The 15800-nt window shown below is 55.7% G+C and overlaps 1 protein-coding gene across 1 annotated transcript in view; it reads left to right on the top strand.

Annotated features, from left to right (window-relative positions):
* Window positions 1-8342: 8342 nt before the first annotated feature.
* LOC144937580 (uncharacterized) overlaps window positions 8343-15800 on the top strand; it is a 75445-nt gene continuing 67987 nt past the window's right edge. Inside the window, exon 1 of the mRNA XM_078864883.1 lies at window positions 8343-9590. Coding sequence (XP_078721009.1) covers window positions 9177-9590 — 414 coding nt within the window. The 5' untranslated portion in view covers window positions 8343-9176. The remainder of the gene's footprint in view (window positions 9591-15800) is intronic.

The raw sequence follows: 15800 nt of genomic DNA, 5'->3' as shown, positions 1-15800 counted from the left end.
TGGAGAACCATGGGTAGAAAAAACCCGGTTTTTCCAGCGGCAGGCATCGGGGTTTCTTCTTTAATACAATTAAACCCGATTTCGGGGAATTAAAACCTGGTTTAATGAATACGAAACTCTGATCCAAGGCTTAGGCTGCTTCCTCGTCGGTGCTATTATCGTACTCGGGGGGGCCGTCGGGCACGGGGTAGTCGTAGAATGCGGCGGGCAGGTTGGTCGTGATGAACACGAGCTTCTCCTCCACAATCGTGGGCGCCAGTGAGTTCCTTCGCTTGGAATGGATGAAGCCCATCGTTGAGAAGTTGGCGAAGTGCGGTTCTGCAATTAGAACCAATTAAACCGGTTTTCTCCCAATCTCAGATGATCGGGTTTAGTATAAAAAGACAATTAACCCGATTGTAAAGAACCCGACTGGGCCACCCTTGTCAGGAGAACACGTCTTGTGGTGACGCAATGCAGTTGGTTAAACGTTCAGGATTCACCCACCCACGTGAAGACAAAGGTCCCCCGTATGGCCTTCAACAGACTTTTGCGGCAAGGGCTCTGGGCGAGCAACCTATGAAGGCCGACACCGCACACGACAGGGTTGGGTGGACAGCACCAACCCCGGTCGTCTTTACCTCCACAATGCTCATGTTTACACACAATTTAAGTCTGAGTCGACCTAGGGGAGGCCCAGGAGCGATTCAGAGAATCGTCACGACTTCCCCCACACCACACGCACGCACGTGCGTCCACACACAGCCTCGCAGGCTGCCTATGAGGTAGCTGACGGACTTTTAACGGGACGCCTAAAAATAGCCTTAGGGGCCGTCCTTAAATGACGTCACGCACCTAGGGGGGGTCAGACATTTGTGACGATGTGTGACGAGGGGGGTGTTTGAGAAACGTGACGTCACATCAAAATGCGCAACTTTAAATAAATATAGACAACACGTTCTACTTAATTAAATAGACTTTTTGATAAATGTTTTCTCCTACAACATCAGAGTGCAGCGCCACATTAAATACGCACTACAATGACAATAGTTTAAAGCGATTTGAAAGCATGTTTTATTTTCAAAATAAAAATATGGTTTTTGGGGGGGGGGAGGGGGCAGAGCTTTGTGACGTCATATTTAAAAGGGGGGGGGGTCTGACTTTTTGTGACGCCGTGTGACGAGGAGGGGGGGGGGTCGCGTGACGTCGTTTATGGACGGCCCCTTGGATGGGTCACGGATTTCATTCCCCCAATGACCTATACGGAGCGTAGCAGCAGCAGCACTCACGCACCACCGAGTGACGTTGCTGCCCCGCTGTTGCATTCCAGACTATCATGCATCCGGGTTTAGACACAATGAGTACGCGCCACTCTGTGGCAAGTCGCCTTTTATGTTTGCTGCAGATAAACCGGCGCCTGCCATAGAAATGTGGACTTTACACCACCCGACTCAGAGCCGTCGGCGGAAGCGAACATCCCTCCCCCCTCCCTTCCTCCTCTTGTTCATTGAGCAAAGAGCAACGTCAACTTGTTATTCAAATCTCCATCACTCATTCTCAATCCACTGCTGGATGGAATCCTCCCAGCCCCCCCCCCCCCCCAAAAAAAAAGTCGCCCACGGTCTCTTGCGATGGCAACAATCCACGCGGCCTAATCGCACGAGCTGATTCCATCACACCGACCCCGCGGTAAGCGCCAAGGCGCGTCCCATTCCTTTAGCAGCAGCCGCATCCGTTGTTATTCTTCACCACCATTGTGGACATCGTCCCTTCGAGCCTTGATGCGTCCTGCCCAACCAAGCCCAACGGAACTTTTTTTGAATATAGATATAAACAGTTTGAACGATGGCATTATCTTGCCGCCACCCACCCCCCCTCCTCCCATATATTTGGCCGACGCTCTTCATTTGTTTTGCTGAAATTGGCTGAAAAAGGATTCGCAGCCTCCACTCCCGCCCACACCCCCCACCAGGCGCGAACCGTGGGGGATGAGAACGCCGATAAGGCTCCCGAAGGGAGGAACTCTGCCATGCAAACTAATCGCGCGTTTAATGTTTATGTACACGGGCTAGCCGGCGTGGAATGTGTGTGATGAGTGTGTCTGTCTGTCTCTGTGTGTCTGTGTATGGTGGTGTGGTGTATTGGGGTGAGTGGGGAGCGGTGGTGCAGTGGTTAGCACGCTGCGCTACGAACCCGGCGACCCGAGCTCGATTCCCGCTCACGGCCAACAACCAGTGACGATTATCTGAACCGGTCCTGAGCCTCCCCTAGATCGACTCAGCCTCAAATGAGTACCTGGTGCAGTGTGTGGGAAGACAAAGGCGGCCGGGCGTGGTGTTAGCCACCCACTCCCTCATGTGCCGTTCCGGCCTTCTTAGGTGCCCGCCAACAGCACTTGCCCCTAGAGTCTATAGGGGGCGTATTTGTCTTGTTTGTGCTTGTCCCAGCAGTCTTTGTGTGCTTCACGTGGGATCTACGTCTTTGCCTTTGAGTTTGTGTGTATTTGTGCATTTTTGTGCGTGTCTGTACGTGTGACTCCAGAATGATATTTTAACCAGTCTTGGGACGACTCTTCGTCGATTTAGCCCGAGTTGAACAGTACCTTGTGCAGTGTCTAAACACATAATACACGCGCCTCCATCCAACACGTGTCCATCATCCTCTACATCACAGAGACCCATAGACCTACACATATATACATCTACTGTACTCATACAGAGACCCATGCCATCAGACACATGTGCTCACGCAGAGACCCACAGATGCATAGGCTAAGACAGACCCATATACTCAATACTCACAACCGACAATCGTAGACTCACAGCGAGACCCATAGAGCCCCATCGGCTCACGCCGAGACGTACAGAGACACATGCACTGACACTCAATAAACATAGACTCACACAGAGAGAAATGGATGTCACGCAGAGACCCATAGACTCACACGGAGACCCTATGGATTCACATCAAGACCCACACAGAGACTCAGGGACTTCAATATTCTACGTGGGCAGTGGCAGTCGGCGGCTGTGGCTTTCGTTGTCGACAGTGGACCCTGTGTCTTTAATTTCCCAGTCGTCTAGGAGGCATCTCGCCATCATAGGGTGCATCGTAGCGTGCGATGATGTTGGGATGCGGTTGAGTGGTGGAGCGGCAGTCTCATCTCGCAGCCCCCCCCTGCTCCACCACTGCCCTCCCCCCACCCACATCCAGCCCCGGGCTAATGGGGTCACGGAATGTGTCTGCACTCCACCGTGATTTATTACTGACTGCGCGGGTGCACATAGGTACACGGAGAGCCGTGTGCTTGTGTTTGTTGTGCGTACGCGCGCGCGCTGGGCTATACAAAGACAAAGATGATCGGTGTAGGCTCCACGGGGCTGCCGGGGCAAGTGCTGTGAGAGAGCACCAACTCTGAAGCCCGGCACGGCGCACGAGGAGCGAATGGTGTGGTCAACGCCGCGCCCGGGCCGCCTTTGTCTCTCCAGTGCGGATGTTTTATACACGCCAGGCAGGGGTAATCGTCCAGGGGCAGCACAGGTTCAGATATTCGTCATCGATTTTGGCCGTGAGCGTGAATCGAACTCGGATCCGCCGGGCTTTGGAGCGCAGTGCGTCAACCATTGCGCCACCGTTCCCCACACAACAGGGCTATACACACGCGGATGTATCTGCTGTCTAGCACACAAAATACAGCAGTGACATTCATACAAATGACATTACACTCGTAGTTGTGAAGGCATACACCATCGAATAACATAAATTAGGAATACAGTATTAATGATGTTATTCGAATTCCGTTTTACAATCTGTTACGAGCACCCCCATCGAAGGTGGGAAACCCCCATAGAATCGACGCCCAACGTGACGTTAGCGGTGACGTCACAACCCCACCCCCCGCCCCCACTTCTCTCGGCACACGTGAGAAGAGAGGCGAAACGGTTTCCACCCACCCAAGAATGAGTCGATGAAATCGAACTAAAAATCTGGAGAGTAATCGATTAGTTTAGTCGTGGCATATCCCAGCGACCACTGGTTGTATAATTAGTATTGAATAGTGGCCACGTGGTCTGCAGTTACATGATGGTTACTTGTTTCCGTAAACTTCACTCATTGATTCCCCCACTGGCGTTGAGGACCAACAGACACCGCGTCGTCTCATCCATCACCACCACCACTGTGTTCAACCACCACCACCAGCACACTGCAGGTCCACAACGAAACTCATTCGCCCATTCACCGACCCAAGCAGACTCAAAGACACAAATCCCCTGTGTGGCCTTAATAGACGTTTGGGGAACGTGCTGTTAGCGAACGCCTATGAAGGCCGGTACGGCACACGAGGTGGGTGGCCAGCGCCACACCCGGCCGCCTTTGTCTCGCCAGTGTCTACACGTCGCACCATTTACTCATTTGAGACCGAGTCTACCTAGGGGAGGCCCAGGGCTAGTTCAAATAACCGTCACTGTTCGGTGGACGTGAGCGGCAATTGAACTCGGCTCGCCGGGTTTGTCGCGTAGCGCGCGAACCACGATGCCCCCCGCGCTCACCAATCACTCGCCCACTCGCTCTCACTCTCACCACACTGCAACTCACAACGCTTTTATTTCTGCTTCTTTATTCCCTGCGCCGCTCCGCAATTCCTGCCATCGTCTAATTTTTTTCCCCCCCAAGTTCTAAAAATAACCTTCGCTCAATTCAAGAAAACGCGTGGACTCTTATCGACACTGTTACAACTTCCATAGCGCGGTTTGCCGCTGGTCGCTTGACGTGGCGAGCCTGTGCCTCAGTCAGAATCTGTCCGAATGAAACTCACACACGCGCGGGAACAGTGGTGGGAGCGGTGGCGCAGTGGTTAGCGCACCGCACTACGAACCCGCTCCCCTCCCCCGCCCGCGAGTTCGATTCCCGCTCAGGTCAATGTCGGTGACTAATAGAATGAAGTGGGGTTGGTAACGCGGCTCGTAGTAGCCAGGGCAATAGCGAGAGGTACAATACTGGACGTGTTGTGCCGGAAACATTTCACGCGTCGCGGGCCCCCTGAACCGAGCTGGCTGAAATGAAGAAGCCCCCTGGGTGCGAGAGACTGGAGACTGGAGACAGTGAGACACGATAATTTATTCATAACGGATGAAAGAAATACACGCGGGGTTGTGCGTGTGTCTGTTTATTTGTTTATTGATTTGCCCTGTAGTAATGAACGAGCGCTCAGCAATGCAATCTGCGTTCTCTGGGAGCCAGACGGTAGTGGCTCCTGGCTACATTAATTTTGGCCACGGCTGGTGGACCGAGTCTGGGCAGTGGTTTCGTGGCCCGCCGAATCCATCCACCGGCTCCACCATGTCCCATCTGTCAACCATCAGTCTCTCTTGGTCTCAATAGTCCACACCATCATACTCTTTCTGGCCCCAAAAGTCCATGTTAAAAAGTGCCCTCTTGACAACACAAGTCCATCGCTGTGCTCTCCTTGACCTTACCTAGAATCCACCATTGTTTCTCCTGATCTTAGAAGCATCACTGCCCAGACCCCCTCCATTCCAATAATCCACCAGAGCCTCGCATGGTCTCGTGAGTGAGACCTACCAATCTCTCCTGATCCTATGAGTCCCATCACTGATCCACCCTGATTCTATGCAGTCCACGACCACCCTCTCCTCCTCTCACGATTCCACCACGAGTCATTTCCTGGTTCCAGCAGTCCACCACAAGGGTGGAGGTGAACCACCCCTCCTCCGCCCAGCGGTGGATGGTGGAGGGGCCCCACATGGGTGAGGAGGAAACGAGTCAGATCGTGACAAATCAGACCGCGCTACTCACTCAGCGGGGAATTTTTTTGAGTCGTTAGATTTCGCGAGAAACCACAGTGGAGATTTCGGAGCGCGCTTCTTACGGGAAAACGTGCGCGAGAATCCCCCCGAGTCTCGGGGACGGACAGCACTGTACCGTAATCTTCCGTCTCTCTTTCGTACGACTGATGTGGATGCAGAGCAGCAACTACAGTTTCACATGCAGGTGATCAAGCCCAGACAACCGCGTCAGGAGCAGCGCGGTGTGTCGGCGTGATGTCTCCATCGTATTTGTGGATCGGGCATTGCGTCGTTATATGAGTACTGCTCGCTCACGCCAACTGCTGGCGCTACGGCCTCCACTAGGGGGTGGTCGAGAGAGGACCTCTACGTGGTGTTTGGCCTGCTCTTCCACGTTGGAAGAGGTGAAAGTACCCACGCTTGGCCTCACCACACGCGAAACCTACCGATCATGGACTGCCCGTGTCGAACCCATTCACACCGCTGCTGGGTGGGCAGAGGGCGGTGGGAGGTGCGGGTTAAGAAAGTTGCCCCATTGTTGAAGCCAAATCTTTGAGCTATTATCATTTGTGTTAGCCAGGTCGTTTATGAAAAAGAGCGACATAGTTCAGTGGGCCTCACCTGGTCAAATACAAATACTTTAGAGTAACTGCTGCGCCGGTAGATGGCATCGAACCGGCGGCCTCTGGATTGCAAGTAGCAGTGGCGCTGTGGCTGGCCAGCTGCTTTCGTTTCTCAGTAAAAAAACAACAAGGTAAACAAGCCGTGTCCATTGCTGGAGAAATTTCTAGTTGTGCGGCAAACAAGGTAACCGGTTTCGACGGGATTTTTTTTGCCATACGGTTACCGGCAATGCAAAACCCGAGATGTGAACGACCATTGCGACTCTTTGGTTCTTTTGGTAAAGTCACGTATAACGATAAAATAATAAATGAAATACATTTTTCGAAAATAATAAATTAAATAATTTTCTCTTTTATCTTTATACGTGACTTTACCGAAAGAACCAAAGAGTAATTCCTGCAGTCACGAAAGCTCAAAATTAAAACCATTGCGACGTCGCAAGATCGCGAGAGATGGTGACGGCGTGGAGAGGTCTTCATCTCGAAGCGGCTGATGATGATGATGATGATCATGGAAGCTCTTTGGCAATCCACTGCTGGATGCGCCATACGAGTTGTGGCGGGGTTGTTAGACGATACTTCACCACGCTGGGCAGTGGGGGTTTGGCGAAACCGGGGAGCCTTGACGTGAGAGCATAGAAGTACGGTACAATGAAGGATGGTTGTGGACTGCCATATGCCGCTCAATGCCAATACATAGTACTGTATCGGTAATGAGATACGTCTCTTTGCCAATCCACTGCTGGATGAAGGCCTCGTCGCTTGTCGTAATTTTTGGGTTAGGTCGCGTAAATATTAATGTGTCGTTAAACCCGCCACCACCCGACACAGCCAATTAGTAAGGTTTGTCACGTAAACAAAACGTGCCAATTCGTTACGGGCACTGTACAAGCACTAGCCAGTGTGTTGGAGAGTGAACCCACAACATTTACAATTCTAGTACGACGTTTCGCCAGTAATTGCAACCAGCATTGTCAGAGTTGTGGTGAAATCCTCCTGTTTTGGTCTTAAATAGCTGTCTATAATGGGAGTTGTTTGACATGTTACCGGGCAACTGTGAAAAAGAGCTTTACAGCTAATCGGATTCCTCCAGTATAAATACATTTCTGATGCTGACATGTCCACCACTCATAATTCGCCATCATCCACCACGACCACCACCACCGTCTTATCGGCTCACCGCGCTGCCTCCAGCACAGGACGCAGGCCACTTACTCAGCAGGGACGCAATTAGAGCGAAGAAAGGACAGCTCGATCGTTATGAATGCGCTTGAGTTTCACTTCATTAGCTTCCAGCGTAAACACCGCATCCTCAGTCCCGATTATACTTACGTAGGCATTTTACGTATCGCCAAGTGTTGTTTGTATGAGGCTAAGGGGCACTTCTTACGCCGCAGCATCGCGAGAGGCGCGGTTGTTCGACGGGGATGCTTTCATCCAGCAGTGGATTTACAGTTGGGGGGGGGGGGGGGTGACGGGGTGAGGAGCGGACAGTGATCGCTGTTCTTAAAGCCGCCGCAACTTGTGACGTTCACGCGACTGCCACAACGAGCAATTGACCAATTAACTAATTAACAACAACAACAACAACACGCTGCGTGATGGGCCCGCCACCACTCATTAAACCGGAGTGGCCAGGTGTGGCCACGCCTTCCAGCCTGATCGGGAGGCAGGGAGGCTGGGTGAGTGAGTGGGTGGGGAGCTGTGCGTGCAGTTTGGCCTGTGGTGGGGGTGCGTGCGAGACCCAGTCGGGGGGGGGTAGGAGGAGAAGAAGTAGGGGGAGGAGTAGAGGAGAGCGGAAGGGAGGAGGTAGGAGGGGGAAGAGGAGGGAGGAGGGGAAGCAGCGAGTGAATCATCGCGGCGCGCTGTGAGAGGGAGGGGAGGGAGGACGAGACGAGGAGGAGACGGGGGCGAGGCGAGCGTGTTGCGAGGGGGTTGAGAGCGAGAGAGAGCGCGAGAGGGAGACGCGGGCTCCTCGCTGTGCCCGGCGCGGTGGTGAAGAGCGCGCGCACGTGTCCCGCTGAACGCGCCGTGGGGACTCGAGACGTCTGGGGCAAGCGTGGGGGTGTCGTCCCCTCCCCCCCCGCCCCATCGCAAGCAAAGGGGCTCATCGGACCCCCTCGTCATAACCCCCCCCTCCAGACAACACCACGCTGTCTGGAATGTAGGAGCTGACGACACGAACGCGGCGCACGGACATCTCTCTCCTCTGGCTCGCTCCGCACCGCCGCCACCGCGACCGGCGTTTGGCGAGACCCGGGCGCGTCCCACCGAGCGAGTCGAGGAATGTAGCGGGCGAGGCGCAGGGACGCGTTTCGCCGGGGCTTTCTCCCCCCCTTCCTGCCTCCATCAATCCACGTCCAACAACAACGTCGTCCTCGTCGTCACCCTCCTACCGCCGCTACAACTCCCGCGTTGTCTTCCTAACTCTTTAATGAGAGCGCGGGAGAGCGGCGCGGGAGAGATTCTCCTGCCCCGTGTCTCCCCGTAGCCGCGTCGGGAAACGCAACAACAGCAGCAGCAACAACAACAACAACAGCAGCAGCAGCCAGCGACCGAACTTGTCCGTCTGCCACCGTCATCGACTCCAAGGTTCGGGGTTCGCGTCCCGTGCACGGTGCTGTCGGGGTGACCCCGTGGCGTCGCCGCCTGTAGCCCTACACGACCAACTTCAACCACCACAACAACAGCAACAACCTCGAACCAGCAACCGCCCTCTGCTCATCCCTCCACGAACTCCGGCGCGTTTGTTGGGGGGGGGGCAGCCATGGGGGACTGCGGGGAGCCGTGGCCCCCGCTCCCCAGCCACCAGCAGCAGCCGCTGAGCCAGCCGCTGAGCCACCGGCGAGCCGCGGTGGTGGAGCGGCTCCGGCAGCGGATCGAGCAGTGCCGCCAGCACCACCTGAGCTGCGAGAGCCGCTACGAGCTGAGCTGGGCGCGACAGCGAGAGCGCGAGCGGCGTCACAGCGACGCGCTGCACGCGAGAGCGCGCAGGGGTTCGGTGCCCCAAGCCAGGGCACCCCTCGGAGGCCCCGCCGGTGGTGCCGGCGTCGGGACCCCGCTGCTAGGAGGAGCAGGGGCAGGGGGCCCCGGGTCGGGCACCGAGTGGAGCGGCGCTTCGGGACCAGCGGGCCCCCCCGCGTCGCTGAGCAGGAACCAGCGGGCGTTGGCGCTCATCGCGGTGAGTGCGTCTCGCGAGTTTCGGGGGTTTGCGTGCGGCTCGAGGTGGTGTCCTAACATTGGCCAGCCGACGTCTTCTTGGTGTTCGTGCGTTTTGTGTTGTAAAGGGGGTGCTGTTGCGCTGCGATGGGTTGTCCGACGTTTCGCGCCGCATCCGTTGGGAACTTGAAGCGAATGTTCGTCTTGTATGTTTGAGCGCAAGGTTTGAATTGCGCGACGACTTAACGCGGTTTCAGCCGTCTCCTCCACTCGCAGAGCTCGCACGTGAGAGGCAAAGGGTTGGTGGGTCACGCAGAGATTCGTGACACTGCTGTTGGCTCGCGAACTTTGTCGGGAAGATGACCAGTAGCGCAAGCGGGTCGGTGAACTCGTTGTAGGTGTTGTTATATACCCTCGGATGCGTCACGCGTGGTGGGTTTTCTCCAGGCTTCTATGGATGCCTTTCATTCAAAGCAAAACAAAAGTACTTTTAGTTTTCAAACGAATGTCCCTAGGTGGCAGGACCCTCCTCTCTAGAAGTGAGCCCATGAGACTCGGCGAGCCGCTCCTGCTGAATAAACACGGTGACACTGCGAGAATAATCATCATCATCATTGCTGCTGCTATTGCAAGAGGAATGATTTAATTGGCCGTGGCTGTGAGTCGCACGCGATGCGGGCGGGGGGGGGGGGCGAGGTGGGGGCAGGGATGGGGGGGGGGCTGTGGGGGAGACGTTTGCTTCGTGGGGGGTCTGGAGGAGTCTGCTGCTGGTGCATTACGCATGCTGCCCCCCCCTCCACGTGTTTGCGAAAGCACGTTCGGCGCTCAGCGTGGCATTTAAAGTGAAGGTGGTGCGTGGGATGAAGGGTCGCGCGTGTGTTGGCGGATGGGGATGGGGAGGGGGTGGAGGAGGGTTGAGCTGAACCCGGGTCTCAGGTGAGGTCGCGGCAGGCGACGGGGGTGGGGGGGGGGTGATCGTCACGCGCGAGTGGCGGGTCACGGAGCACGAGGGGAGCGCGGGCACGATGATGATGATGATTGCGAACGTGATGGCGCCGGAGGGGGTGTGATTATACGAGAGGTATATTCGTGTATTGACACAAACACCCGACAACGACACATCGTCATTCTAAGTCGCCGTGACGTCACTACGGCGCTTTGTGCCAGGCTAGGTGCACTCAAACGCGAATCAAAAGACGAGGGATCTCCCCTGTGGTCTGAACAGACTGTTGGGGCAAGTGCTGTTAGCTAGCACCGATCAAGGGGGTAGGGATGGGGGGGGGTTTGGTGGCCAGCACCACGCCCGGCCGCCTTTGTCTCGACTCGCGCGGCGGGCCACACCAACACGCACCAATATACTGTACACACACACACATGCACTTGTAACACACACACACACACTCGCTAACAACGGACTATTGGGGCAAGTGCTGTTAGCGAACACCTATTAAGGCCGGAACGGCCCCTGAAGGGGTTGTGGGTGCTTCAAAACCACGCCCGGTCGCCTTTGTCTCACCAGCGCTGATGTTTCCACACCGCGGGGGGGGGGGGGCAGGTCTCTCCGGTTGATCTATTTCTGCCACTGATGTTGGCCGTGAGCGGGAATTGATTTGTTACTCGGGTCGCCGGGTTCGGAGTGCAATAGGGCCAACTACTGCGCCACCGCTCCCCACGCTCGATAACAAAGACAAAGATCCCCCGTATAGTCTTAACAGAATGTAAGGGGCAACTGCTGTTAGCGAGCACCTATAAAGGCCGGCACGGCACACGAGGGGGTGTGTTGGCCAACACCACGCCCGGCCGCCTTTGTCTCCCTAGTGGCGATATTTACACATCGCACCATGTACTAATTTGAGGCTGAGTAGACCTAGGGGAGGTCCAGGACCGGTTCAAATAATCGTCACTGGTGTTTTGGCCGTGAGCAGGAATCGAACCCGGGTCGCCAGGTTCGTAGCGCAGCGCGCTAACCGCTACACCACCGCTCCCCGCTCGATAACAGACACAGTTAAATAGACATGTAATCTCACACGCACACACATTTACAACCAGACCGGGGATTACACACCTCCCGTCTTGTAAAACAAGCGTACTGTGCTGTCTGTGAAACGCGTGCGTGTGTGTGACGCGTGCGTGTGTAATGTGTGTGTGTGTGCAACGTGATTGTAACGTGTGTGTGTGTGAAACTTGAGTGGATTGTTTGTAATGTGAGTAGCGGTTTGCGCGCTGGGCTACAAAACCAGCCGAGTTCGATTCCCGTTCACGGCCACCAGCACCAAGTGACGAATATCTAAACCGGTCCTGTGCCCTCCCCTAGGTGCCCTCAGCCTCAAATGAGTACAGTACTTGGGAAGCTAAATGCGGTCGGGCGAGGTGCTGGCCACCCCCACGTGTCGTCCTTCATAGGTGCGTTGCTCGTCAACACCGTTCGCCCAAAATACTGTGAAGGCGAAACCGTGGGTCTTTGTCTTTGGGAAGTCGTGTGTGTGTGTGTGCAAGTCGTGTGTGTGTGTGACACTGTTACGTACACGTGCATGCCTACATACTCACGGCTGTGTCATTATCAACACGGGGGGTTGACTTAGCCCGGGGGTTGACTGCTGCTGGGGTGGGGGGGGAGGATGCGAACCTAAGGGCCCCGAGCTCAGCGGGCAGAAGTTGCCCCCCTCCCCCTGCTCCCTTTGTGAGCGCTCGCCACGGGGGGGGGGCTTTTACTCGGCTCGCTCTCCCCCACACCCAGCTCGCCAGAGACGGTGTCTGAACCACGCACATTCACCAAACTAACTTGCACTGACCAGCGTGGTGAAGTATGGTCACCCCCCCACCACCTCCTCCTCCCAGTGACCGATGCACCTAAACCACTGACACACCCCCCCCAAGCAATCGACAGCTCATTAGAGCAGTGCGTGTGAGCTGATAGGCCACGTAATTGTGAGCTGATGAGTCACTTTTGTGAAGTGGTGGGTCATTTCAACATGAGATGGGTCAGTCTATTTTATACGAGTTTATGGACTAGTGCAGTGTAATTGATTTAATATTTTGGTCGTAAAAAATGTGACTTTCTGTGATGTGAGATGATGGGGCACTAAGATTTTTGGGCCGCTGAAAGATGATGGGCCACTGAGATGATGGGCTATTTGTTGCGAGCTTAGAGGCCACTGATGTGAGGCTGTTAGACCATGTAAGATGATGTGATAATTTGTTTTATCATTTCGAGGTGAGACTATGGGCCACTGCGTGAGAACGGTGGCTACAGCATGGCCCCAGTGCGCCCACACACATGGAGAGGTCACTTTGATATGTTGTAAATATTCCCCTCGCTCACCTTCAGTGCGGCAACATTTACATATGGAGACAATTCCTGCCGACTGGAGCAGAAAACACGATGTGATTGGAAAAAAAATCCCATTAGCTCCACGGTGTGGAGGGGATATGTGTGCTGGCTCAGGATGTGCTGAGAGGTCATTTATAAGCCAAGGTTTGTCATGTCTAGAGAGGACACGAGACGGTCATCATCATTTTAGACCAGACGTCTCTCTCCCTTCCCAGGGAGACCTGAAGCATGCAGAACCTTGTGTGTCGTGACGTAGCTGTCAGGTGTGCAGGCGGTGTGACTGCACCAAGGCTCATTGGCCGATAAGGAGCCCAAGTTCCGGGCTACGAAGATGGGCATGGGCAGAATTTGACAGGGAATTGGGCCCCATTTTAATTGTTTGCACCGGGTCCCATGCCCAACGGCACGACATCACTGGGCGCAGGGGTTGGAGTTCAAGTGCAGCGAGAGTCATCGTGCGACCGCTTGTGAGCCACCGCGTGACACCGCCAGTGACCTCCTCCCCCGCCCGCCCGCCTCCCTCTTCTCCCACCCCTCTCCCCTCGTTGTCGCCTGCATCCTGTGGCGGTTGCCCGTGGTGCGGTGGAGCGAGTGCCGACTTCCTGGCCGGGGCGAGCGGTGTCAGTTGTCGAGCGGCGCGCTCTGCAGACGGGCGCGCTGCGCTCGAGCGCCGGGGACGTTGAGCCGCCTCTGCCCCCCCCCCCCCCCGTGTCGCCCCGTACCGTCTGCGCGCAACGAGGCCGGCGCTTCTTGACCGCCAAATTTGTCGCACGGAAAGTGCGCCGCGGGCGTCGTGTCGCCGGCGTCAACTGCTGCGCCGCCGACGTTTCCCACGGGAGCCGGGGTCTGTGAGCCCCCCCCCTCTCTCGCTCTCTCTTGCCTACACGAGGGGTCCCCGATAGGACCTCCAAGACGCCCGTGGACGGGCCAACAACTTTATTTTAATAGACGCCGCACGAGCGCCACGCAACAGTGACGCGAATATCGCGCGAACGTCGACCCGAGCGTCAACGGGGGCGGGGAGCGGCTGAGCGCATCACACGAGTATTGGAAACGCACGGAGATGGTTGCCCGGTGGATATCTCTACCTCCCCCACCTCTGGCTTAGCCAATCGGTACGACTGCGATGCTTGCAGTCCACGGATCCACGTCGCTTGCGAAGGTTGTTTTGAAAGCGGTAGGTCTCGTGACCACGGGCCGTGCATGAGATGAAGTCCACAGGACATGTGAATTGAAGTTGAGCCACGTTTCCCGGCCCTTGAGACGTAGCTTCTCCACAGCCGCTCGAGAGGGGAGGGTTGGCTGGCCTTGGCTGGCTGTTCTGGGGCGATGGAGCGTCATTGCAAATGAGCTGTATTGCAGTGCGGTGGAGTTGCCCTGTGTGGAGGCTTTAATGAGTGTGCAAACAGAGGATGTGTGTGTGTGTGAGAGAGCGTCCGGTACAGGTGAAAAAATAAACACGATGCCCAGGCTCGGAGCAATTACCACAAGCAAAGTGAGCGGTGGCTGCGATGCTGTGCTTGCTTGCTTGCTGTGTGTGTGTGTGCTTGGTGTGTGTGTGTGTGCTTGCTGTGTGTGTGCTTGCTGTGTGTGTGTGTGTGCGCGCGTGTGCTTGCTGTGTGTGTGTGTGCGTGCTTGCTGTGTGTGTGTGTGTGCGTGCTTGCTGTGTGTGTGTGTGTGCGTGCTTGCTGTGTGTGTGTGTGTGCGTGCTTGCTGTGTGTGTGTGTGTGCGTGCTTGCTGTGTGTGTGTGTGTGCGCGTGTGCTTGCTGTGTGTGTGTGTGCGCGTGTGCTTGCTGTGTGTGTGTGCGCGTGTGCTTGCTGTGTGTGTGTGTGCGTGCTTGCTGTGTGTGTGTGTGCGTGCTTGCTGTGTGTGTGTGTGTGCGTGCTTGCTGTGTGTGTGTGTGCGTGCTTGCTGTGTGTGTGTGTGCGTGCTTGCTGTGTGTGTGTGTGCGTGCTTGCTGTGTGTGTGTGTGCGTGCTTGCTGTGTGTGTGTGTGCGTGCTTGCTGTGTGTGTGTGTGCGTGCTTGCTGTGTGTGTGTGTGCGTGCTTGCTGTGTGTGTGCGTGCTTGCTGTGTGTGTGCGTGTGCTTGCTGTGTGTGTGCGTGTGCTTGCTGTGTGTGTGTGTGTGCGTGTGCTTGCTGTGTGTGTGTGTGTGCGTGTGCTTGCTGTGTGTGTGTGTGCGTGTGCTTGCTGTGTGTGTGTGTGTGCGTGTGCTTGCTGTGTGTGTGTGTGTGTGCGTGTGCTTGCTGTGTGTGTGTGTGTGTGCGTGTGCTTGCTGTGTGTGTGTGTGTGTGCGTGTGCTTGCTGTGTGTGTGTGTGTGCGTGTGCTTGCTGTGTGTGTGTGTGTGCGTGTGCTTGCTGTGTGTGTGCGTGTGCGTGCTTGCTGTGTGTGTGCGTGTGCTTGCTTGCTGTGTGTGTGCGTGTGCTTGCTTGCTGTGTGTGTGCGTGTGCTTGCTGTGTGTGTGTGTGCTTGCTGTGTGTGTGCGTGTGCTTGCTGTGTGTGTGTGTGTGCTTGCTGTGTGTGTGTGTGTGCTTGCTGTGTGTGTGTGTGTGCGTGTGCTTGCTGTGTGTGTGTGTGTGCGTGTGCTTGCTGTGTGTGTGTGCGTGTGCTTGCTGTGTGTGTGTGTGTGTGCGTGTGCTTGCTGTGTGTGTGTGTGTGTGCGTGTGCTTGCTGTGTGTGTGTGTGTGTGCGTGTGCTTGCTGTGTGTGTGTGTGTGTGCGTGTGCTTGCTGTGTGTGTGTGTGTGCGTGTGCTTGCTGTGTGTGTGTGTGTGTGCGCGTGTGCTTGCTGTGTGTGTGTGTGCGTGTGTGTGTGCTTGCTGTGTGTGTGTGCGTGTGCTTGCTGTGTGCGTGTGCGTGTGCTTGCTGTGTGCGTGTGCTTGTTGTGTGTGTGTGTGTGCG

Source organism: Lampetra fluviatilis, chromosome 19 (genome assembly GCF_964198595.1).
Source record: "Lampetra fluviatilis chromosome 19, kcLamFluv1.1, whole genome shotgun sequence".
Taxonomy (NCBI): domain Eukaryota; kingdom Metazoa; phylum Chordata; class Hyperoartia; order Petromyzontiformes; family Petromyzontidae; genus Lampetra; species Lampetra fluviatilis.
This window is presented reverse-complemented; position numbering and strand designations above follow the sequence as displayed.